The sequence below is a fragment of the Hyperolius riggenbachi genome, chromosome 9 (assembly GCF_040937935.1).
Source record: "Hyperolius riggenbachi isolate aHypRig1 chromosome 9, aHypRig1.pri, whole genome shotgun sequence".
Classification (NCBI taxonomy): Eukaryota; Metazoa; Chordata; class Amphibia; order Anura; family Hyperoliidae; genus Hyperolius; species Hyperolius riggenbachi.
The window spans coordinates 135,987,573-136,013,959 of NC_090654.1; the positions used below are offsets into that span (position 1 = coordinate 135,987,573).

At 45.8% G+C, this 26,387-nt stretch overlaps 1 protein-coding gene across 3 annotated transcripts in view; it reads right to left on the reverse strand.

The window, feature by feature from the left end:
- The window catches only part of LOC137531748 (Fc receptor-like protein 3), a 67,562-nt gene that overhangs the window by 11,799 nt on the left and 29,376 nt on the right, over window positions 1-26,387 (reverse strand). For 2 of the 3 annotated variants that reach the window (XM_068251716.1, XM_068251715.1), the window contains 5 exons: window positions 13,121-13,378; window positions 12,556-12,816; window positions 10,566-10,853; window positions 1,952-2,089; window positions 841-924 (listed from right to left, as the gene is read on the reverse strand). In XM_068251716.1, the coding sequence (XP_068107817.1) occupies window positions 841-924; window positions 1,952-2,089; window positions 10,566-10,853; window positions 12,556-12,816; window positions 13,121-13,378 (1,029 nt within the window). The remainder of the gene's footprint in view (window positions 1-840; window positions 925-1,951; window positions 2,090-10,565; window positions 10,854-12,555; window positions 12,817-13,120; window positions 13,379-26,387) is intronic. The other variant, XM_068251717.1, reaches the window with a different exon arrangement.

Consider the following 26,387-nt stretch of genomic DNA (forward strand, 5'->3'; position numbering starts at 1 on the left):
ACACTGTTCGCCCAACACTACTTGCAGGACAATCCTGGTGCTCAAACAGTTTTGTCAAAATTCAGCTTTAGTGCTCAATAAGTTTTATTATATTTTCAAAGTACCACCATTAAAAGTACCAAAAGTGCAGGGCAAATGCAGGGGACGCTTCAGTCTGGAGGCCTCTGTATACCAAAGCTGTGTTTAGAAAGTATGCACCCCGTTATTGCCTGTGTGACTCTGGATTTACCCTGCACTTTTGACACTCTTAATAGTTTACTTGAATACTATATATAATACAGTTACATTTTTAATAATGGTGGTTGAACAGACGTCAAATTTTATTTGACTCGCACTTGTGCAACCCATTCCCCCTTTTTACACAGGCAGTATTATGATGCACTGTTCTGCTGTCACTGGCTGTGTTAATGGCTGCACTTAATGGCACACTTTCCTGAGTCAACTTACATTTGAGTCATCAAAAAAAAAAATCATATTTGGGTTGACTTACATATGAAGTTGACTTATATTCAAATATATTCGGTATCTCCTTTACTGGATGAAATGTATTTCCTATAAATATGTATTTCAAACTTTACTATTTTTCACAGTAGTGGTTCTTTGATGAGACTTTTGTGGATAACTAAATATTAAGATGCTATTTTTTAGTCTGGTTGCCAGAGGCATTGATGTGCTGGCCAGTATAGCTTCTATATACAGTAATATTATTAGTTTGTATAACATTGCTGTTTTTACCTATTGTTTTGGAATGGGATGTTTGGAATTGCGATGTTTGGCATACATCTCTATTATCGCTTATGCTGACTTTTTAGATTACATGTTATACTAGCAAAGTTATACCTTGACTCGGAGGTCCACTGGAACACTTCTGTGGGTTTGTGTACAATTCACAGTTTTCACTTTCTCTGCCACTTTGGGAATTACCTTTGTAAAAGATAAAGAAATATATATTTTTAAACCAAAAAACAATACATTATTGCCTTTATTAGATGCTTTGGTACTTATTTGATTAATGTTCTGATATCCTTGTCACTGAATCATAACATTTAACAGTTATACAGTTGTGCCTGTGTGTACAGTACATACCTGTGGTGCAAAGTTTTCAGACAAAGGCAGGCAGGCAGTTCTGACCTGGAGTACAATATTTTCCAGAAATGTTTAGCAACCTTTTAAAAATGTACTGAAATTAAAATGAAGTGTTGAACACATGCAGGCAGTGGTGTACAAATAGGGGGTGCAGTGGTTGCAACCGCACCAGGGCCCTTGTACCTGAAGAGTACACATGAGGCCCTCCTTCAGTCGCTGCATTAGCACTTTATTGGTGCTACTGTAATTGTAATCATCAATTCTATATATGCTTTGAAGAGTGGTAATCCTCCTCTCTCCTTTCAAGACACACCATCATTACCTACTGCCTCCCTCCTCTACTATCTACATGTAACACACTTCCATCTTCACTGCAAGTACCCCAACCTTCCATTCTTACTGCTGTGTTTGTACAGTCATCTACCTGGTGCAAACTGTGCCTTTCACAAGGAACCCATATTTGCTAGTTCTTATTTGAAAGGGTTTGTTTTCAGTGTCGGACTGGGAGCTTGAAAAGCTGCGGGCCACCAGCTGGCCAAGCAGCAGAAACCATGTGTTATCACTCCCAATAGAAACCTGTAGCAAGTCTTCACTGTGAGCAGCAACTCATGATTACTGCTGCTTGACCAGCAAGTGGATTTCCTCAGCTTTACTATCTCCCAGACTGACACTGTTTTGAATAATGCTGTACTTTGCATTGTAGTTGCATTGATTCAATGCTAATGCTGTAGTTGCATTTATTCAAATTGCTACCTGGCATCACTTTTGAACTCTTGAAGTGGTTTAGGTACAAATATTACACAAGATGTCATAAAGGGGACAGGCAGTCATCTAGATGTTCATAGTTTGGGATTCATTTGTTTACCTATCATTTGATGTTGTTGGTTATTAAATAAGGTCCAGATTTGTTTCCTGCATATGAAGATAGCAGCAGCAACAGCGAGAACAATAAGCAAAACCACAGGCCATGTCACATAGAGTATAGAAGATTCGTTGTTTGTTTCTAGAAAATAAAAAAAAATAAAAATTCAACTGTTACTTATACTTTAAAGGTGGTTTTAAATAGGTCAAACCATAGTCAATATTCTAGTTTTGAAAAATGCTGGCACAACCCTTTGTTTTTATAGCTACAAAAGCTCCTGCTGAAGTTTCAGGCCCCCTTAAACTCATTAGACATACTCTCTGTAATAGAAAGTAGAGGGGTACTCCATCGTGGGGAGGACGCTTTGAGACTGAAACTGTGGGCAGAGTTGCCTAGTTATCTAGGTAAAAAAAAAGACAAGTGTCCATCAAGTTTAATCTCACAAATTATCTCCCTGACTGGATCAAATATCATCTTCCTACATCTAGCAGGCATTGCTGTGGAAGTCCTTCAAATTTAAGAAAGCATCCAAACCCTTTTTAAATGCAAGTATGTTCAGTAATTTGCCATAACAAATTCCTGTACTGAGATATTTAACATCGTAACTAGAGTTGGGCCGAACGGTTCGCCTGCGAACGGTTCCATGCGAACTTCAGTGGTTCGCGTTCGCGTCCCGCAGGCGAACCTTTGCGGAAGTTCGGTTCGCCCCATAATGCACATGGAGGGTCAACTTTGACCCTCTACATCACAGTCAGCAGGCCCAGTGTAGCCAATTAGGCTACACTAGCCCCTGGAGCCCCACCCCCCCTTATATAAGGCAGGCAGCGGCGGCCATTACGGTCACTCGTGTGCTGCCTGTGTTAGTGAGAGTAGGGCGAGCTGCTGCAGACTGTCTCTCAGGGAAAGATTAGTTAGGCTTAACTTGTTCCTGTCTGGCTGCATACCTGTTCTGTGAACCCACCACTGCATACCTGTGCTGTGAACCCACCACTGCATACCTGTGCTGTGAACTCACCACTGCATACCTGTGCTGTGAACCCACCACTGCATACCTGTGCTGTGAACCCACCACTGCATACCTGTGCTGTGAACCCACCACTGCATACCTGTTCAGTGAACCTGCCACTGCATACCTGTTCTGTTCAGTGGACCCGCCACTGTATACCTGTTCATTGAACCCACCACTGCATACCTGTGCTGTGAACCCACCACTGCATACCTGTTCTGTGAACCCACCACTGCATACCTGTTCAGTGAACCCGCCACTGCATACCTGTTCTGTTCAGTGGACCCGCCACTGTATACCTGTTCAGTGAACCCGCCACTGCATACCTGTTGTGTTCAGTGAACCTGCCACTGCATACCTGTTCTGTGAACCCGCCACTGTATACCTGTTCTGTTTAGTGAACCCGCCACTGTATACCTGTTCTGTTTAGTGAGCCAGCCACTGCATACCTGTTCTGTTCAGTGGACCCGCCACTGTATACCTGTTCAGTGAACCCGCCACTGCATACCTGTTCTGTGAACCCACCACTGCATACCTGTTCTGTGAACCCACCACTGCATACCTGTGCTGTGAACCCACCACTGCATACCTGTGCTGTGAACTCACCACTGCATACCTGTGCTGTGAACCCACCACTGCATACCTGTGCTGTGAACCCACCACTGCATACCTGTGCTGTGAACCCACCACTGCATACCTGTTCAGTGAACCTGCCACTGCATACCTGTTCTGTTCAGTGGACCCGCCACTGTATACCTGTTCATTGAACCCACCACTGCATACCTGTGCTGTGAACCCACCACTGCATACCTGTTCTGTGAACCCACCACTGCATACCTGTTCAGTGAACCCGCCACTGCATACCTGTTCTGTTCAGTGGACCCGCCACTGTATACCTGTTCAGTGAACCCGCCACTGCATACCTGTTGTGTTCAGTGAACCTGCCACTGCATACCTGTTCTGTGAACCCGCCACTGTATACCTGTTCTGTTTAGTGAACCCGCCACTGTATACCTGTTCTGTTTAGTGAGCCAGCCACTGCATACCTGTTCTGTTCAGTGGACCCGCCACTGTATACCTGTTCAGTGAACCCGCCACTGCATACCTGTTGTGTTCAGTGAACCTGCCACTGCATACCTGTTCTGTGAACCCGCCACTGTATACCTGTTCTGTTTAGTGAACCCGCCACTGTATACCTGTTCTGTTTAGTGAACCCGCCACTGCATACCTGTTCTGTTCAGTGGACCCGCCACTGTATACCTGTTCAGTGAACCCGCCACTGCATACCTGTTGTGTTCAGTGAACCTGCCACTGCATACCTGTTCTGTGAACCCACCACTGCATACCTGTGCTGTGAACCCACCACTGCATACCTGTTCAGTGAACCTGCCACTGCATACCTGTTCTGTTCAGTGGACCCGCCACTGTATACCTGTTCATTGAACCCACCACTGCATACCTGTGCTGTGAACCCACCACTGCATACCTGTTCTGTGAACCCACCACTGCATACCTGTTCAGTGAACCCGCCACTGCATACCTGTTCTGTTCAGTGGACCCGCCACTGTATACCTGTTCAGTGAACCCGCCACTGCATACCTGTTGTGTTCAGTGAACCTGCCACTGCATACCTGTTCTGTGAACCCGCCACTGTATACCTGTTCTGTTTAGTGAACCCGCCACTGTATACCTGTTCTGTTTAGTGAGCCAGCCACTGCATACCTGTTCTGTTCAGTGGACCCGCCACTGTATACCTGTTCAGTGAACCCGCCACTGCATACCTGTTGTGTTCAGTGAACCTGCCACTGCATACCTGTTCTGTGAACCCGCCACTGTATACCTGTTCTGTTTAGTGAACCCGCCACTGTATACCTGTTCTGTTTAGTGAACCCGCCACTGCATACCTGTTCTGTTCAGTGGACCCGCCACTGTATACCTGTTCAGTGAACCCGCCACTGCATACCTGTTGTGTTCAGTGAACCTGCCACTGCATACCTGTTCTGTGAACCCGCCACTGTATACCTGTTCTGTTTAGTGAACCCGCCACTGTATACCTGTTCTGTTTAGTGAACCCGCCACTGCATACCTGTTCTGTTCAGTGGACCCGCCACTGTATACCTGTTCAGTGAACCCGCCACTGCATACCTGTTCTGTTCAGTGGACCCGCCACTGTATACCTGTTCAGTGAACCCGCCACTGCATACCTGTTGTGTTCAGTGAACCTGCCACTGCATACCTGTTCTGTGAACCCGCCACTGTATACCTGTTCTGTTTAGTGAACCCGCCACTGTATACCTGTTCTGTTTAGTGAACCAGCCACTGCATACATGTTCTGTTCAGTGGACCCGCCACTGCATACCTGTTCTGTTCAGTGGACCCGCCACTGTATACCTGTTCAGTGAACCCGCCACTGCATACCTGTTGTGTTCAGTGAACCTGCCACTGCATACCTGTTCTGTGAACCCGCCACTGTATACCTGTTCTGTTTAGTGAACCCACCGCATCAGTGCGCATACCTGTGCAGTTAAGTGAACCCACCTACCTACGTGAGTGCATGCAGTGTGATATACCACTCCGTGCATACCCGATATGGACAAAACAGGTAGAGGAAGAGGTAGTGCCAGAGCCAGAGGAAGGCCACCCGGCAGGTCTGCACGAGGTCGTGTAAATGTAATTTCGTGTGGACCTGGCCCACAGTACAGTGCTCGGAAGAAGGCACGTCCCATCACCTCCCAAGATTGTCAGGACGTGGTTGAGTATTTAGCGACACAGAACACCTCATCTTGCTCAGCCACCAGCGCTACTACTAGCACCACTTCCGCTGCATTTGACACTTCGCAAGAGTTATTTAGTGTTGAAATCACTGATGCACAGCCATTGTTGTTACAGCCAGATGAATTTTCACCAGCTAATATGTCTGAGTTACGCGGCAACACTATGGATGTAACGTGTCAGGAGGATGAAGGACCTACTGATGGTGCAAGTTTGGATTTGTCTGAGGCAAGCGAAGCTGGGCAGGATGACTACGATGATGACGGTAATAGGGATCCTCTGTATGTTCCCAATAGAGGAGATGAAGAGGGGGACAGTTCAGAGGGGGAGTCAGAGAGTAGTAGGAGGAGAGAAGTTGCTGAAAGAAGCTGGGGCAGCTCTTCGTCAGAAACAGCTGGTGGCAGAGTCCGGCACCATGTATCGCCACCTATGTACAGCCAGCCAACTTGCCCTTCAGCATCAGCTGCTGAGGTCCCCATAGTGCCCACATCCCAGGGTGGCTCAGCGGTGTGGAAATTTTTTAATGTGTGTGCCTCAGATCGGACCAAAGCCATCTGTTCGCTCTGCCAACAAAAATTGAGCTGTGGAAAGGCCAACACTCACGTAGGGACAAGTGCCTTATGAAGGCACCTGGAGAAAAGGCACAAACAGCAATGGGATGGCCACCTGAGCAAAAGCAGCAGCAGCACACAAAAGCAAAGCCACCCTCCTTCTCCTCTTCCTCCTCCATCAGGTGCATTATCTGCTTCTGCCGCTTTCTCCCTTCCACCTTCACAGGCACCCTCCTCCACTCCGCCTCTGCCCTTGAGCGGTTCCTGCTCCTCTGCCCACAGCAGCAGTCAGGTGTCCGTGAAGGAAATGTTTGAGCGGAAGAAGCCAATTTCGGCCAGTCACTCCCTTGCCCGGCGTCTGACAGCTGGCGTGGCGGAACTGTTAGCTCGGCAGCTGTTACCATACCGGCTGGTGGACTCTGAGGCCTTCCGTAAATTTGTGGCCATCGGAACACCGCAGTGGAAGATGCCAGGCCGCACTTATTTTTCGAGAAAGGCCATACCCCAACTGCACCGTGAAGTTGAGAGGCAAGTGGTGTCATCTCTTGCGAAGAGCGTTGGGTCAAGGGTACACCTGACCACGGATGCCTGGTCTGCCAAGCACGGGCAGGGCCGCTACATTACCTACACAGCCCATTGGGTGAACCTGGTGGTGAACGATGGCAAGCAGGGCGCAGCGGACCAAATTGTGACACCTCCACGGCTTGCAGGCAGGCCTCCTGCCACCTCCTCTCCTCCTGCTACATGCTCTTCGCTGTCCTCCTCCTCCTTGGCTGAGTGGCAGTTCTCCTCTCCAGCTACACAGCCCCAGCTCCGCAGGGCCTATGCTGCATGCCAGGTACGACGCTGTCACGCCATCTTAGACATGTCTTGTCTCAAAGCGGAGAGTCACACTGGAGCAGCTCTCCTGGCTGCTCTTAAGAAACAGGTGGATGAGTGGCTGACCCCGCACCACCTGGAGATAGGCAACGTGGTGTGCGACAACGGCAGCAATCTGCTTGCCGCTTTGCATATGGGGAAGCTGACACACATACCCTGCATGGCACATGTCATGAATCTAGTGGTTCAAAGATTTGTGGCAAAGTACCCTGGCTTAGCGAATGTCCTGAAGCAGGCCAGGAAGTTCTGTGGGCATTTGAGGCGGTCTTACACAGCCATGGCACGCTTTGCGGAAATTCAGCGCAAAAACAACATGCCGGTGAGACGCCTCATTTGCGATAGCCCGACTCGCTGGAACTCGACCCTGCTCATGTTCTCCCGCCTGCTAGAACAGAAGAAAGCCGTGACCCACTACCTCTACAACTACAGTAGAATGAAACAGTCTGGGAAGATGGGGATGTTCTGGCCCGACAACTGGACACTGATGGAAAATGCATGCAGGCTCATGCGGCCGTTTGAGGAGGTGACCAACCTGGTGAGCCGCAGTGAGGGCACCATCAGCGACTTAATTCCCTACGCTTACTTCTTGGAGCGTGCTGTGCGTAGAGTGGCGGATGAAGCTGTGAATGAGCGTGACCAGGAACCGTTACGGCAGGAACAGGCATGGGACCAATTTTCATCAGACCCAGCTGTTTCCTCAACACCTGCGGCAGCACAGAGGGGGGAGGAGGAGGAAGAAGAGAAGTCGCGTGCAGAAGACGAGTCAGACTCAGAGGATGATGAGCAAGGTGTTTCTTTGGGGGAGGAGGGGACAGCGGCAGGAGAACAACCTCAGCAGGCATCGCAAGAGGCTTGTGCTGCTCAACCTTCCCGTAGTATTGTTCGCGGCTGGGGGGAGGAGGTTGACTTACCTGACGTCACTGAGGAAGAGCAAGAGGAGATGGAGGGTACTGGATCCGACTTTGTGCAGATGTCGTCTTTTATGCTGTCCTGCCTGTTGAGGGACCCCCGTATAAAAAACCTCAAGGGGAATGAGCTGTACTGGGTGGCCACACTACTAGACCCTCGGTACAGGCACAAAGTGGCGGACCTGTTACCAACTCACCGGAAGGTGGAAAGGATGCAGCACATGCAGAACCAGCTGTCAACTATGCTTTACAATGCCTTTAAGGGTGATGTGACGGCACAACGCCAGCAAGGTACCACTGCCACTAATCCTCCTCCCGTGTCCACGCAGTCAAAGACAGGACGCTCCAGCGATCTCATGGTGATGTCGGACATGCGGACGTTCTTTAGTCCAACGCCTCGCCGTAGCCCTTCCGGATCCACCCTCCACCAACGCCTGGAACGGCAGGTAGCCGACTACCTGGCCTTAAGTGTGGATGTAGACACTGCTGTGAACAGCGATGAGGAACCCTTGAACTACTGGGTGCGCAGGCTTGACCTGTGGCCAGAGCTGTCCCAATTTGCCATCCAACTTCTCTCCTGCCCTGCCGCAAGTGTCCTGTCAGAAAGGACCTTCAGCGCAGCTGGAGGCATTGTCACAGAGAAGAGAAGTCGCCTAAGTCACAAAAGTGTCAAGTACCTCACCTTTATCAAAATGAATGAGGCATGGATCCCGGAGGGCTGCTGCCCGCCCCAAGACTAAGTCAGTCCCCGCACACACAGCATCTCTGCCTGCACGCCGTGTGACTGGCTGCCTGGCCTGCCCCAAGAAGACTAAGTCGCTCCCAGTCCCTCCACACAGCATGTCTGCCTGCAGGCCGCTTGACTACCTTCTCCGCCACCACCAACAGGGTCCGGGACTCCAGGCGGATTGCTGAATTTTTTAGGCCGCTGCTAGCAGCGGCCGCTGTAATAATTTTTCTGGTGTGTGTACATGACTGCCTAATTTTTCTGGCTGCACTGCGGGCAGCTGCAACAACAAAAGAAAAGGCATGTACATGCGCCCATTCCCCTTCGTGATCATTACCTTGCCGTGGTGAAGGGGCTTGCGTATCACAATGAAGCAATGACCGGCGCCTAGATGAGTGTCTCGGGGGGCACACCCACGATAATAAGGTCGTTGCCTCATTGTGGTCAGACCAAATTTGATCAGCTGGACAGTCACTGTTCTGTCATTCAGCTACATCAGCCAGGCGACCATATGGGCTGTAAAGCCACCAAAACCTGCACTCTCGCCATGGTGCGCACCAGTCCAGCACGGCCGTCACTACACAAACAGCTGTTTGCGCTGCGTTACACGGTGAGTTTGGTGTGTCAGTGTGAAGCAGTACCTTAATTACACTACCTGATTGATGTATACACATGCAAGATGTTTGAAAGCACTTTAGGCCTGTCATTTAGCATTCAATGTGATTTCTGCCCTTAAAACGCTGCTTTGCGTCAAATCCAGATTTTTCCCCGGGACTTTTGGCATGTATCCCACTCCGCCATGCCCCCCTCCAGGTGTTAGACCCCTTGAAACATCTTTTCCATCACTTTTGTGGCCAGCATAATTATTTTTTTTTTCAAAGTTCGCATCCCCATTGAAGTCTATTGCGGTTCGCGTTAAACTTTAACGCGAACCGAACCTTCCGCGGAAGTTCGCGAACCAGGTTCGCGAACCTAAAATCGGAGGTTCGGCCCAACTCTAATCGTAACCATGCTTTATAGACCTAGGGATACAAAGATGGGATATATATATATATATATATATATATATATATATATATATATATATATATATATATATATATATATATGTTATTTAGGTCACCTCTAATGCTAGGTATGCAACATGGAATTTCCCATCAGATTGACAGGTTGAAACAATAATTTCCAAAGTGTCTGATCTGCTCCCGATCAATAGCAGGATCAATAACAGAGTCTGAGTGAGCAGCAGAGGGGCCAGGGTTATTTGGAACAGTGCTGCCACCACAGACACATGGAGCGATAGGACCTTGGGTGTATAGCTGAGCTGCCAGAAGGAGCAGTGGTGAGGGGGTAAGGACCAACAGGGCCAGTTGTACTGGCAAATGAATGGCAGGTAGCAACATGCAGTGGCAGTAGTCCAGTGTGGAGTTTTAGATTTTCCTTAGTAAAGGAGGCTCCCAGATGCCAGGTTAGTGGAAGGTGGAAGATGTGTGTCAGGGACTTTGGACCTGTTCCTAGCAGGCCTAATGTAACGCTCGTAAATGACGGGAAGTGTGTCTTCCCAACAACATGAAAAGGGAAGTAGGGTAGGGTGTAAACAAGTTACTGGGCACTAAAACTCACCAGTAATTTTTGCTGGTGAGTTAGGAAAAAGGATAGCGTCCATTCAATGTTACTCATGTCATAGGCTTTGGGGACCAGTTTAGAGCATACTGTCTACCCAAAGAAGCTAGTGTTAACTTTCATTAGTCACCCAGACTTATCAAAGTGATACCTGATATTTTACTGGTTGAGCAACAGAAACTCTTTTCTTCCACTTCCAGCGCCACGTCCATACTGGTTTTCTTCACTGTGTTAGATGCAGTCTTTACTTGACATGTGTAAGTTCCAGAATCATTCATAATAAATGTATTGGCACGACTAAAATTCTGAATAGGCTCTCCATCTCTGTAGAAAGCAAACCACAGTTCTGTTGTTTGTCTCAGTGGACTAAGACTTGTTTCACATGTCAGCGTCACGTGATTTCCTTCCACAGCTCTTAGAACAGGATACGTGAACAGCTCTATGGTATAAAATAAAAAAAATAATTTATATGTGTGGTTCATGCGAAAGGGCAATGCCATAAGTATAGCTGTTTGTGCAGACTATTTAATTGTTACCTCCAAAATTGACCTTGTACCATGGTAGACTACAATTGTGGTAGGTATTAGTTTATGAGCTCCTTTGAGGGACACACCATACTGGTTCACACTGCTGTAAGTCTAGTTGCAGACTTGTATTTCACAGGAAGCTTGATTTATGACATTTTTTTGAGTGGAAGGAAGCAAGTGTTGTGGAGACAAAATGGGGAGCACGCTTCTGTCTCCACAGCCCTTGCACCTCAAGCACTGGATTTGACATAATCTCTGATCTAGGCTTTCTCAACCAGGGTTCCCTGGAACCCCAGGGTTCCTTGAGCACTCTGCAGGTGTTCCTTGGCATTTTCCCCCATTGTGATAGAAGTATAAAAAAGCACATTATAATAGGGGGTACTGTGAAAAGAAACACTAAATTGGGGGTCAGAATATTAATGAGCACATTAATAAAAAGCACTAGGAGACAGTATAATAAGTGGCAGTGTAATAGGGAGTAGTGAAATAAACAGCCTCATCTATTTTTAGGACCTTGCCTCCTGCAAAATAAATGCAGTGGTTCCTCAAGTTAAAAAAATTGTTTGCAGGGATTCCTTGAGAGCCAAAAGTTATTTTTAGGGTTCCTCCAGGAAAGCAGGAAAGAAAGGTTGAGAAAGGCTGACACACACACACACACACACACACACACACACACACCTCTCTCACACACACACACACACACACACACACACACACACACACACACACACACACACACACACACACCTCTCTCACACACACACACGAACACACACACACACACACACACACACACACACGAACACACACGAACACACACGAACACACATACACACACACACACACACACACACACACACACCTCTCACACACACACACACACACACACACACACACACACACACACACACACACACACCTCTCACACACACACACACACACGAACACACACACACACACACACACACACGAACACACACGAACACACACACACACACACACACACACACACACACACACACACACACACACACACACACACACACACACACACACACACACACCATCATGCTCTTCATCCCCATACCATAACAAGCACTTGATCACACACACACATAAAACAAGTGTGTCCACCATGCTTTTCATACCCATAACAAGCACTTGATCTGTAAGGTAGACCCCATGTATCATCTGCCCCTGCTCCCCTATAGTTACGCCCCTGGGTCAAGTATTGGGGGTTGAAAAATTGACGCATTGAAGGCTGGTATTGTGCATACATGTAAAAAAGACGCATTGGAAAAATGTTCTGCTAGTAAAATATCACTAAACTTAGTGATATTCTACTACTGCATTTTGATCGTCAAACATCTTAAAACATTTACCAATATTTTACTAAGGCTAAACCTAAGCCTACTCTCACACAGACCCCTTCCCTGGTGGTGGCTAACCCTAAGAGCCCCCTCTCCCCCCGGTGGTGCGTAGCCCTAAGACCCTCCCCCCCCCCCACCCCGGTGGTGCCTAACCCTTAGACCCCCCCTGGTGGTGCCTAACCCTAAAACCCCTCTGGTGGTGCCAAATTCTAAGACTCCCCCCTGAATTCTGTATAGGATTTACCTTGGACAGAAATGGTCGATTCATCTGAGTGTCTGTAAAATAGTAAGTGATGTTTCACTTGCTTTGTACATGCAAACTTCCAAATAGATCTCCGGTCTACATTAGTAACAAGTAACTCAGATTTGTCTCCCCAGTCTTGTACGACGTTCTGATCCTTTGAAAACACGGTCTGATGGGCAGCATATTCTGGATAATGGTGGCATCTCAGTGTCACATTGTCCCCTTCATAAACATGGAGCGGAGCCTGCAGGATCACATAACCTGAAAATAAAGAGGTAAAACAATAGTACAAAAGAAATCAATGCAGTACTTAGATTACTCAGCTGCATAAGCAGGAGAAACAGCGTAGCATGGAAGAGGATTGCGAGGAACATATAGGCCCACAGGGGCTGGAAGAAGCCCCAGGTAAGTAAAAGAACAATTTGGGGGTTCCCTCATGTTGTTGGGTTTAGGAAACACATGAATGAAGTACCACAGAGACGAGGAACACACTATTGGGAGGAAACTGAACTTGTGAGCCTACAGTTTAGAGAGAAAACCAAGCTGGAATGAAACCATTACTCACCACCCTTAACATCCAGTCTTACTGAATCACTTCTTTCACTGGTCCCTATCTGGCACTGGTAGTTTCCACTGTGTTTACCCTCTGCTTGGTAAACGGTATAGCTTTTCCCTGTGTGTATCCAGTTATCATCCTTGTACCAGTGATAAGCAATGTCTCCTTGCTTGGTAGAATCCAGATTACAGGTCATCGTTGTAGACTCTCCATAGAATATCTTGCTCCAGTTTGGATTGAAGGACACTACAGGCCTCATGTTAGCGCCTATAAGAAAACTCAAATGCACTTACAGATATTTAAAATGGAGAAGACATGCAAGAAAAGATAAATGCTTTCTGGAGAGGTGATTATATACAATAGATCAAAATCTTCTGTTTTTCTCAGCAGTTAGTCTTGAGTTTGACCAGTCATGCCCCATGTTATACTTCTGCTTTAATTTGAAGACCGTGACAGTACTTCATGAATTTACCATAAGGTGATCATCTGTGATCTCAGCTCCATCTTTTGACCCTAGTCTGTTGTTTTATACTTTGTATAAACAGTGCATATTAAAGGGTGGTACAGTGGCATATTGGATAGCATATTCCCTTTGCATGGTTTGTATGTTTTCTTCTTGTTTAGGTTTCCACTAACATTCCAGAAAACAAGCATAGGATAATTTGCTTTCTCTATATTGGCTTTCCTCTAAAAACGGACTCTAGACTATGGTTGCGATTTTAGATGATGACTGTGGCAGTTTACTGGGCCCACTGAAAGTTGCCTAATGCTTACTTTTGTTGCTAAAGCACTGTGAATCCTATGAGCTAAAAGTACTATACAAATATGACCTAGTGGTAGCAGTGTGGTAAATGGAATCATCCTGATTAAAAACTTCTTGCTAGTTTACCCTCTTTATCGTTGCTGGTCAAATAATGCATGTGGGAAAGGTAGCTATTACAGTAACTGTCAAATGGCCTGATGCACAAAATTGTGGTTATAATGCCATGCACAGACAGCACACAGAAATATTAACTTCCTTCTGGCAACAAGTACCGCGAGTTACACCGTTATCATTTAACCCGTGGTACTAGTGCATATAGTAACGATCATTACTAATGAGCCTTACCATTAGTAATGATTGCTCAAGAAGGCACATGCAAAGACCTGTATTAAAAGGAACCTGAGGTGATAGAAATACAGCTGGCATATTTATTTCCCTTTAAACAATACCAGTTGCCTGGCAGCCTTGCTGAATACTGCTGCCAGACTGTTAACCAACCCCATCACCTCCACATTACCGCCAGTCCTGCACTCCCTTCACTGGCTACCTATAAAATGGAGGGTCCTATTCAAGATCGGCCTACTGACATTTAAATCACTAAATAATCTAGGCCCTGGATACATGAAAGAAATGTTACAGCTGCGTAGCAATCCCTGCAATCTCAGATCCACAGGTTCTAATAATTTAGTCATACCCAGATTCCACTTGGAAACTTTTGGTCCCAGAGCCTTCTGTCATGCTGCTCCTACCTTTTGGAACTCCTTACCTCAGCAGATCAGGACAACTCCATCCCTGGATGTGTTTACATCCAGACTGAAAAACCCACCTGTTCAGTGTAAAGGATAGCGGAGATACCGCCGCATGGCCAAGCGGCATGGCGGCTATCTCCGTGTATCAGCCGGCGGCCTCTGCCGCGCAGCTACATGCTGCTGCTTTGCCTGGTCCTTCTAGTGCACATAGATTGAGAGTTACCTGCGCGCCAGGCGACAGGTCCTTTATGCAAGTAAAAGAGGAGTCAGCTGATCAGCCGGTCAGCTGACTCCAGTAGTGCTCCGGATTGGCTGAGTGACTGGGGCGGCGCTGTGGAGCGCTCTGAGTATATATAGGACCTGCCTGTCAGTTGCTGTTTGTCTGCTGTTGCAAATGCTAACGTGTTAGTGCTCAGACCCTAGTCAAATCCTACAGTGTGCTAGAACCAGCTGGAGCTGGGGATCCACACTTAGCCAGTTTCCGTTGATAGCTTAAAGTACTAATTGCATTGTGTTATCTGTGTACTATACCTTAGTCTAGATCCCAGGTGTTGAAACCAAGAACTTCACACCTAGACTAGGATATTGCTACATTGCTATTGTTTATCTGTTATGACCTTCTGCTTCCTTGACTACTCTCCTGTTTGCTGATTCGGTACCTCTGCCTATCTGATTACTGTTGCCGACTCTGCCTGAACCTTAACGTCGAATCAGCCTTCCGTCTTTGTACTTTATCTGTCCGTACGTTGCCTACCCTGCTTGTCTGACCTTCCTGACCTCACTAGTGGGCCTAGCCATTAGTGAGGAATCTCTAAGAGCTGTCACCTACTCCTTAGGTGATCAGCCCTTGCAGCACTGTCTGTAACACTTACTTCTCAAGTGTCCGCTAGCTGCAGTAGAGTCTTAATCACCTGCTCCTCAGGTGATCATCCTTGCAGTACAGTCAGTGATCCCTGCTCCTCAGGTGTCCACTGGCTGCAGTACAGTCTGAATCTCCTGCTCCTCAGGAGATTCTTGGCTGTAGTGTAGTCTTAATCACCTATAAGAAAAATAGTGGTATGTGCGCTCCTCTTCTACAGCTCTAATAAGTATAATACATAGTACATATACTAAAAACCAAATAACAAAGTGTTTCACACTGATTTAGCAGATCGCTATACAAATGGGTGAGTATTTGCACCCTAATGGCGTTTGTAAATTGAAGTAAAGCGCTCTATGCAATAACCAGATGTATAATGCAATAAACTTCTAATACAGAGACATCCCTAATCCCTCAATACAGTCCACTTAAGAGTCCATTAGTAGCGGTCTCCATCCCAATAGTACACATACTGCTCACCAGAAACGTTGGCTGACCAATCACAATCAGCATAAACAGCCTGTAATAATGGTAGCTGGTGATCCCTCCGAAGTTCTCCGTATATACCTCAGGGAAAGAATGCTCACATAGCGTAATACTGTATACAACAGATGGACAGGTATCCCTCCACCAACACTGCTCATCACCAGTGCCAGGCTAACCACCGCCACACACCAAGTGTGTATATCTGATAAATGAAGGCTCACCAGATCCAATGGCTGACCGTATCACAGACCAGCTTAACAGCGTTTCTGGTATGCCTTCCTTGTTCCAGCACAGCTTCTCTCCTTAAAAACTCAGAAGCGGGCACACAATAGTGTATTACCGTTTATTAAAATAAGTTAAAATAAGTAGTGCACTCACAATTTTCCATAAAAATATGCGCATATCAGAGCTCACATAGACGTCCTCCTCATGATCATACTCGCGTCTCCACACAGCAGTCCGAGGCCACGAGAAGTTTATTGCATTATACATCTGGTTATTGCATAGAGCGCTTTACTTCAATTTACAAAAGTCTTAATCACCTGCTCCTCAGGTGATCATCCTTGCAGCACAGTCAGTGGTCCCTGCTCCTCAGGTGTCCACTGGCTGCAGAACAGTCTGAAAATCCCCTGCTCCTCAGGGGATCCTTGTCTGCAGTATTGTCTGAATCTCCCGCTCCTCGGGAGATCTCATCTTCTCATTACTGTTGCACCAAAACACAATCCCACATTGGTTGTCCCGTGTTTAGCTATACTAGCATTATTGGTGATTCTGCAGATCACCACATAATCAGGTATAGTATCTGTATTATTGGTGATACTGCAGATCACCAATAGTCAGAAAAATCTGTGTTGCTGACACCAATCGTTACATTCAGTTTGGCATTTGCAGAAATATAACTTTTGTTGTGTGAATACTTCATCCTACTACTAACTACTGAATCTGAGAGAGCCTAAGCGCTTTGAGTCCTATGGGAGAAAAGAGCTATAGAAATGTTATTGTATTGTATTATTGTATTTAGATGCAGTGATGTCTGAATAACACCAGAAACAAGCATGCAGCTAATCTTGACAGATCTGACAATAATGTCAGAAACACCTGATCTGCTGCATGCTTGTTCAGAGTCTATAGCTAAAATTATTATAGGCAGAGGGTCAGTAGGACAGCCAGGCAGCTGGTATTGCTTAAAAGGAAATTAATATGGCAGCCTCCATATACCTATCAATTCAGGTTTCCTTTAAAGGGGAACTGAAGTAAGAGGTATACGGAGGCTGCCATATTTATTTCCTTTTAATCAATACTAGTTGCCTGGCAGCCCTGTTGGTCTATTTCTCTGCAGTAGTATCTGAATAACACCAGAAACAAGCATGCAGCTAGTCTTGTCAGATTAGACTTTAAAGTTTGAAACACCTGATCTGCTGCATGCTTGTTCAGGGGCTATGGCTAATAGTATTAGAGGCAGAGGATCAGCAGGGCTGCCAGGCAACTGGTATTGCTTAAAAGGAAATAAACATGGCAGCCTCCTTATACCTCTCTCTTCAGTTCCCCTTTAAGTTTGACAGTGAAAAGTAATTTAGAGAAATTTAGGGAGAATGTGCTGTGGTCACATAATACCAAAACAAAGCTCAACTGGAACAGCCATGTTTGGAGTAAGAAAAATACTGAGTAGAACTTACCACCATCCCCACAGTCAAGCATGGCAGTGGAAACATTTTGCTTTGCAGCTGTTTTTCTTCGAAGGGTACAGGACATCTGCAGGACACCACAATGAGGTGCCAATGAACCTTAAAGTTTTGGTTGATTGTTACTGCTTTTTTAGAATATAAGAATAAAATTGCTGCTTTGTGCGGAGACTGACCACCCATTCTTCCACCATTCCCGAAAAAAAATGCTGAAAGTTGGGGGAGCTGAATTGTTTAGACTTAAAGGACAACTGACCTGAGGTGATATTCAGGCTGTCATTTTTACTTCCTTTTAAACAATGCACATTGCCTGGCAATCCTGCTGATCCTCTGCCTCTAATTTTAGTCATAGACCCTGTTTCAGATGTGTGCTTCAGACACTACAGATGCAGTGGCGTAGCCAAGGAGCTATGGGCCCTGGTGCAAGTTTTGCATTGGGCCCCCCCAAGCATGCTATACATAACAATTGATACGGTTTATCAAAACCAATAGAGGACAACCACAGTGTCAGAGGTGCAAGAAGGGGATTGCAAACTGTGTGTTAATGATCCCTACTATTCAAAGCATCTATAGAAGTGGATATTATCAGCACAGGACCAATAAAGAGCTAATACTGTGGTTGAGGGTGGGCCCCACGGGGCCCCTCTAGCCCAAGGGTCCCGATGCGGTCACTACCTCTGCACCCTCTATTGCTACGCCACTGTCACAGATGCATGGAATACCAGCAGGATTGCCAGGCAACTGGTATTGTGTAAAAGAATATACCACTCATGTGAGTTCTTCATCTTTCCCTTTTAGGACACCTTCATATCACATGCTCATAATTTCCTTCTGCTGCCATACAATTGCTTTATAAGCTATTTTCAGACTCGCCCATTTGAAATTGGGAGAATAGTAAATATGATGATATGTTCTAATTTGTATCAACATCTCTGCATACTATAATCGAGGTTGTATATGTTTATTTGAACGCCTCGCAATTTTCAGATGTTGGGAATTCATCCAGCCAAACCAAGCCCATCTAATTTTGGCCCTCTGATATCTTTTTTTTATATAGGCCAGAGAGATTGCAGCAGAGCCGGTCTTTGGGGGGGGGGGGGGGGGCAACTGGGGCAGGCCCCACGCTTGAGCAGGCCCCGCGCCACTTGACCGGAGGGGAGAGCGAGGGAGGGAGGGAGAGCCCTAAGGTGAGGGAAGGGGGAAGGGATGGCCCCCCTTCTCCACCACTGCACATATACCCCTGCCTACATATACTGGGCACATATACCCCTGACTACATATACTGGGGACATATACCCCTGCCTACATATACTGGGCACATATACCTCTGACTACATATACTGGGGACATATACCCCTGCCTACATATACTGGGCACATATACCTCTGGCTACATATACTGGGGACATATACCCCTGGCTACATTACCCCCTGTATTGGGCACATATACACCTGGCTACATATACTGGGCACATATACACCTGGCTACATATACTGGGCACATATACCCCTGGCTACATATACTGGGCACATATACCCCTGACTACATATACTGGGCACATATACCCCTGGCTACATATATAATGGGCACATATACCCCTGGGTACATATACTGGGCACATATACCCCTGGCTACATATACTGGGCACATATACCCCTGACTACATATACTGGGCACATATACCCCTGACTACATATACTGGGCACATATACCCCTGACTACATATACTGGGCACATATACCCCTAGCTAGATATACTGGGCACATATACCCCTGGCTACATATACTGGGGACATATACCCCTGACTACCTGTTCTGGGGACATCTCTACCCCTGGCTACCTGTTCTGGGGACATCTATACCGCTGGCCACCTATTCTGGGGACATCTATACCGTTGGCCACCTATTCTGGGGACACCTATAGACCTGGGGCTACCTATTTTTGGGGAACCACTGCTGTCAGATTGAGGGTATTTTGGGGAACTGCTGCCAGGTGAGAGGTGTCTTGCATATTGAGGGGGCATTCTGCCTATTTATGTGAAATGCTGTCTATTTATGTGCCTCATGACTGCTGAATTTGTCTTGTTGGGGGCCTCATGGTTACCGAATTTGTCTTGTTGGGGGCCTTATGATTTGTTGGGGGCCTCATGGTTGCTGAATTTGTCTTGTTGGGGGCCTCATGATTTGTTGGGGGCCTCATGATTGCTGAATTTGTCTTGTTGGGGGCCTCATGATTGCTCAATTTGTCTTGTTGGGGGCCTCATGATTGCTGAGTTGGTCATGTTGGGGGCCTCATGATTGCTGAATTGGCTGAATTTTGCAAGACAAAAGTTACTACAACAATGTGAATTTTGTGAAACGTGAACCTTAGAATTTCCAAATTAACTGAAGCATGAGCTCCCCCACCCCCGCACTTAAAACCACCATGCAAATGTTTGTTTTTATATTGGTTGGCTTAGTGCCCTTTACCTGACATAATTGTTTTCAAACAATAATAATAAGGAATACTGCATTAAAGGCGGACAAGCCCATGAACGTGGTGATATGGTATATGGCCTACACTTATGGCTCTAGGCCCCGCATGCGACACTCGCCCCAGGCCCCGCATACTCTAAGGCCGCCTCTGGATTGCAGTAGGGTGGCACTACAGCGTGTATACATACGTATAATGAACATGCGCTAGTGGGTTTAAGCGTGCCTCTTCCTAGGCATACTTCATCAGCGTGCTCTAGCCAACAGACATTGGATGCAGGCAGGTAGAGAGAATAAAGGCTGGCACTGTTGCAGTTGCTTATTGTTGCAAAAATACTCATAAGTGGTACACATACCAAAAGTGAGAAGAGGCACCGTGGGAGTGGTGGGTGCTGGGTACAGCATGCCTGACGGACGTTTCACGCGCTGCTGCGCTTCTACGTAGCCTCCATCTTTTATTATATGCCTGATCTGTAGTATAACTGTAGAATAGATGAACCGGCACCATCCAGATAAGTATTTTGCTCTTTTTATTTTAGATAAACATCACAGCTAGAGACAAAGCGACATTTCAAAGCAACTGCTTCTTTATCAAGCTATGCTGTGTATGTACAACGTGAAACTGACATCAACACCATTTATATAACATACATGGTTAGTAGCTAGCCAATCAGCTGTGCCTGCGCTTTCAACCAATAACTGCGGTTCATACCTAGTTGGACCTTATGGAGAACTATCTGGCTAGCACCTGATAGGATAGTTTGAAATCCTATGGGCTCATTTCAAACTATCCTATCAGGTGCTAGCCAGATAGTTCTCCATCAGGTCCTACTAGGTATTGGCCGCAGTTATTGGTTGAAAGCACAGGCACAGCTTTGTGTTTTATAAATGGTGTTCATGTCAGTTTCACGTTGTACATACACAGCATAGCTTGATAAAGAAGCGGTTGCTTTGAAGTGTCGCTTTGTCTCTAGCTGTGATGTTTATCTGAAATAAAAAGAGCAAAATACTTACCTGGACTGTGCTAGTTCATCTATTCTACAGTTACACCGATCTGGAGTGCTGCCAGATCCACCATGGCACATCCCAGTTGGAATTAAGAGGAGTGCTCTACTACTTTCTTTTCAAGTGATTTGTAGTATCACAAGATAAGACTAATACTTTCTTATTTCTTTTTAGTTTCTTACCTGGATACATAAATAACTATGTGTGATGCAGGGTTATAGCCTGATTAGCCAGTAGTGCTTGTCACGTGACAGCTGTTGTCATTTTCAGTCAGCCCTCGCTTGACAGTGGAATCAGATTGTAGAGATTGCTGTACCTCTTGCCAGGACCGTATTTGTACATTCCAGTGCCCTAGGCCTGCTGTCATCAACCGCCCCCCTCCCCCCCACCAAAAAATATTCTGTCCAGCACTCTGACTAGCGATCACTGGCTGGTTTGAATGGGCTCATTTCAGTTGTACTGCTCTGCCCCCCATTCAACAAATAATTCCTGTAATTCGCGCTCCTGCCTGAATGTGCACAGCAGCCAATAGTGTTCTGGGCATGCATACTGGAGAAATGACACTGATGTATGACCGGTACTTGTCAAGAATGCATAACATTGTATCGGCCTCGGTTGCTGTGCACATCTGGGCCAGAGCATGCGCTGCTTCTTTGTCCTCTGTGTGAATGGCTGCAGTCAGAGCCACAAACAGGTGGCAGGGCAGTGCAATGGAGAGAAGCCCATCCAAAACAGAGAACAGGTAAGTAGCAAACATCCTTTCAAGACCCACTTTGGATGTTCTGTTGTAATTAGTGTGGACCTGAACTCAGAACATCCTCTCTGCTCTAAAAGATATGCCAACAACATAACATTTAAAGAAAAACATTTCTTTGTTACAGCTGATACAAATCCTGCAGTAAATCTGCAGTGTGTCTACTTCCTGCTTTCATGGAAGCAGCCATATAATTAACATCCTGTGCTTTCAAATGAGCTTAGATGTTGTGGCAGTCAGGTGACACAGTGTAGAGATCAAATTACAACTTGTGATTAGACACAGAGGAGGGGGAATTAGACAGCCTCTCTAAATACATACATGGTACATTTCTCTGTTTTCCTTCTGTCCTGTGCAAGAGTTCAGCTCCAGTTTAAAGCATCTGAATGACATTTATTTATATTTGCTGAAAAATCAATGTATCTCTTTTGAATGCTGAATGTACATATGGTGGTGTGCTCTAACATATTGACAGTATACGGGAACAAAGTCTGAAGAAGGCTTATTAGCATAAAGCTTACTCTTTTTCTTTTAAGCCAAGAAAAACAAAAGTTTGCTTTCTTAAAACAGAAAGAATTTGTGATAATTCAGGTTGGAGTGAGCTTGAGATGTATATGAATATATGCAAATTAACCATTGTTACCCTTAGAAGCTAAACACACCTTCAGAACCGCTGGAAATCAATGATGTGTCAGCTTGTTAATTTGTACAGAGCCATATTAATCCAACACGCATACAGACTGTTGGTATCATCCTGATTCAAAACTTTCTGCTTTTTGCTGATGGCTAAGATGGTACAATGCTCTACTGCTACAGGAAAGCAGAAGGACAGAAGGATGCCAAACCATACACACTAGCATAGAGGTAGTAACAGCTGAGGTGAGCAATGAAAGAGAAGCAAACTACATTCTTATTCTGTCAGTTCTCATAGATGGTAGGAGCAGGACAGAAAATGAGTCAGGAAAGAGTTTTCTGAAGCAGGGAAGAGATTACTGCTAGCTAGGAAAAAAAAAGAGAAACAGTCATAAATTAGGGTTAGAACATAATTAACAACTGCTGGGGTCAGTGTCACAGCTGTAAAAGAGGTGAAGAAACTAGCAGAGCTCACTGATGTTTGTAAATGCCTGCAATAAAACTCAGCGGAACTTTACTGTATGTCCATCATACAGAGGAATGGATCATCAGGTGACAGCAGATGAGATGCTGATTGTCTTAACACATCAGGAAGTGAGAGAGAGAGAAGCAGGGATTGGGGAACTCTGGAATTCAGCTATTAGTGCAGAGCAGGGCGATGCATGGCTGCGCTGCGGGACCAGATGAGATGATTTACTTTGACATATGACCTCTTCTCTCTCCAAGTCCTTCCGCCCTTCTTATCTTATCTGATTTTATCTCCCTAGGCCATGGCCTTTCTGGCCTTCCCAGAAATCCGGCCCTGCCTCTTGCCTAGGTACTAGAAGGCCGCAATAGTAGTATAGAGGGTGCTATTGTGGCTGGGAACGCGAACAATCACTCACGTTCCCATGCCTGTCGGCCGGTGACGGCGAAACCGGAAGTCGTCGCCGGCGGGTCCAGGAGCATCGGAGCGGAGCTGCGAGGGCACCGATCAGCTGCAGGGGGCTGAGGGAAGCCCCAGGTGAGTTAAACTCAGTTTTTTTACTGACTTAAGTATCCCTTTAAATATATCATGTAGGCGACACACACAGTGATATTTGAGAAGTGAAATGAAGTTTATTAGATTTACAGAAAGTGTGCAATAATTGTTTAAATAAAATTAGGCAGGTGCATATATTTGGGCACTGTTGTCATTTTATTGATTGCAAAAACCTTTAGAACTAATTATTGGAACTCAAATTGGCTTAGTAAACTCAGTGACCCCTGACCTACATACACAGGTGAATCCAATTATGAGAAAGAGTATTTAAGGGGGTCAATTGTAATTTTCCCCCTTCCTTTAATTTTCTCTGAAGAGTAGCAACATGGGGGTCTCAAAACAACTCTCAAATGACCTGAAGACAAAGATTGTTCACCATCACGGTTTAGGGGAAGGATACAGAAAGCTGTTTCAGAGATTTCAGCTGTCAGTTTCCACAGTTAGGAACATATTGAGGAAATGGAAGACCACAGGCTCAGTTCAAGTTAAGGCTTGAAGTGGCAGACCAAGAAAAATCTCAGATAAACAGAAGTGACGAATGGTGAGAACAGTCAGAGTCAACCCACAGACCAGCACCAAAGACCTTCAACATCATCATGCTGCAGATGGAATCACTGTGCATTGTTCAACCACTTTACACAAGGAGATGCTGTATGCGAGAGTGATGCAGAGGAAGCCTTTTCTCCACCCACAGCACAAACAGAGCCACTTGAGGTATGCTAGAGCACATTTGGACAAGCCAGCTTCATTTTGGAATAAGGTGCTGTGGACTGATGAAACTAAAATTGAGTTATTCGGGCATAACAAGGGGCGTTATGCATGGAGGAAAAACAACACAGCATTCCAAGAAAAACACCTGCAACCTACAGTAAAATATGGTGGTTATTCCATCATGCTGTGGGGCTGTGTGGCCAGTGCAGGGACTGGGAATCTTGTCAAAGTTGAGGGATACATGAATTCTACTCAGTATCAGCAGATTCTGGAGACCAATGTCCAGGAATCAGTGACAAAGCTGAAGCTGCGCCGGGGGTTGGATCTTTCAACAAGACAACGACCCTAAACACTGCTCAAAACAAGTACAATGTTCTGGAATGGCCATCTCAGTTCCCAGACCTAAATATAATTGAAAATCTGTGGTGTGAGTTAAAGAGAGCTGTCCATGCTTGGAAGCCATCAAACCTGAATGAACTAGAGATGTTTTGTAAAGGGGAATGGTCCAAAATACCTTCATCCAGAATCCAGACTCTCATTGGAACCTACAGGAAGTGTTTAGAGGCTGTAATTTCTGCAAAAGGAGGATCTACTAAATATTGATTTCATTTCTTTTTTGTGTTGCCCAAATTTATGCACCTGCCTAATTTTGTTTAAACAATTATTGAACACTTTCTGTAAATCCAATATACAGTGGGTTGCAAAAGTATTTGGCCCCCTTGAAGTTTTCCACATTTTGTCACATTACTGCCACAAACATGCATCAATTTTATTGGAATTCCACGTGAAAGACCAATACAAAGTGGTGTACATGTGAGAAGTGGATCGAAAATCATACATCATTCCAAACATTTTTTACACATAAATAACTGCAAAGTGGAGTGTGCGTAATTATTCGGCCTCCTGGGTCAATACTTTGTAGAACCACCTTTTGCTGCAATTACAGCTGCCAGTCTTTTAGGGTATGTCTCTACCAGCTTTGCACATCTAGAGATTGAAATCCTTGCCCATTCTTCTTTGCAAAATAACTCCAGCTCAGGCAGATTAGATGGACAGCGTTTGTGAACAGCAGTTTTCAGATCTTGCCACAGATTCTCGATTGGATTTAGATCTGGACTTTGACTGGGCCATTCTAACACATAGATATGTTTTGTTTTAAACCATTCCATTGTTGCCCTGGCTTTATGTTTAGGGTCATTGTCCTGCTGGAAGGTGAACCTCCGCCCCAGTCTCAAGTCTTTTGCAGTCTCCAAGAGGTTTTCTTCCAAGTTTGCCCTGTATTTGGCTCCATCCATCTTCCCATCAACTCTGACCAGCTTCCCTGTCTCTGCTGACGAGATCAGTGCTGGGCGTAATGAAAAAAACTACGCTTACGGATCATTACGCGTAATTTTACGCTATTACGCATTACGGAATTACGCTTATGGCGTAGACATTTAATTACGGTTCATGTCTGTAATTACGCATAGTCCTTACGCAATTACACGTAAGAATACCGTAATGCAGGTTGTTACGTTATTGCCTTACGCGTAATTTCCTACTAGCAATTAATGCGTAAGGCCATGCTCCCAAGCGGAAAAGTTGACGCATGGATCAATGTTAGGTAGCCGCCGACTTTAAGGGCTAATAGCAAAGCCCCCCATGGGTGCAAAGCAATGGCCCCCCATGGGTGCCAGCATGTATATGGGTGACAGGTGTGGACGGAGTGGACGGCGGGAGCCGGCGGGGACTTAGCGTAAGTGTATGCGGCGGCCGGCGGGTGAGCGGCGAGAGACGTCGGGTGCGGTGGAGTTACAAAGTAACAAAGTTGTTACATTGTAACAACTTTGTTACATTGTAACTGATTAGCCAATTTCCGAGGATATTGCGTGGGAACTGGCTTTTAAAGGGACAGGTAAGTATTAATGGTTAATTAAGAATATTAAAGGACTTTTTTCGTGGTTATGTTTTTTGTTCAATTAAAATACTTTTTCTAAGTGTTTGTGTGTTTATTTACTTTTAACTCTTAAAAGAAATGGGTAAGGGGTACAAGTACCCCTATACTCATTTCTCCTGGGAGGGGGGGGGGTGGGCATCTGGGGGACCCCCAGATGCCACCATGAACCCCCCCCCCCCACAGGAAATCGCGGCCTCCACCTCCAC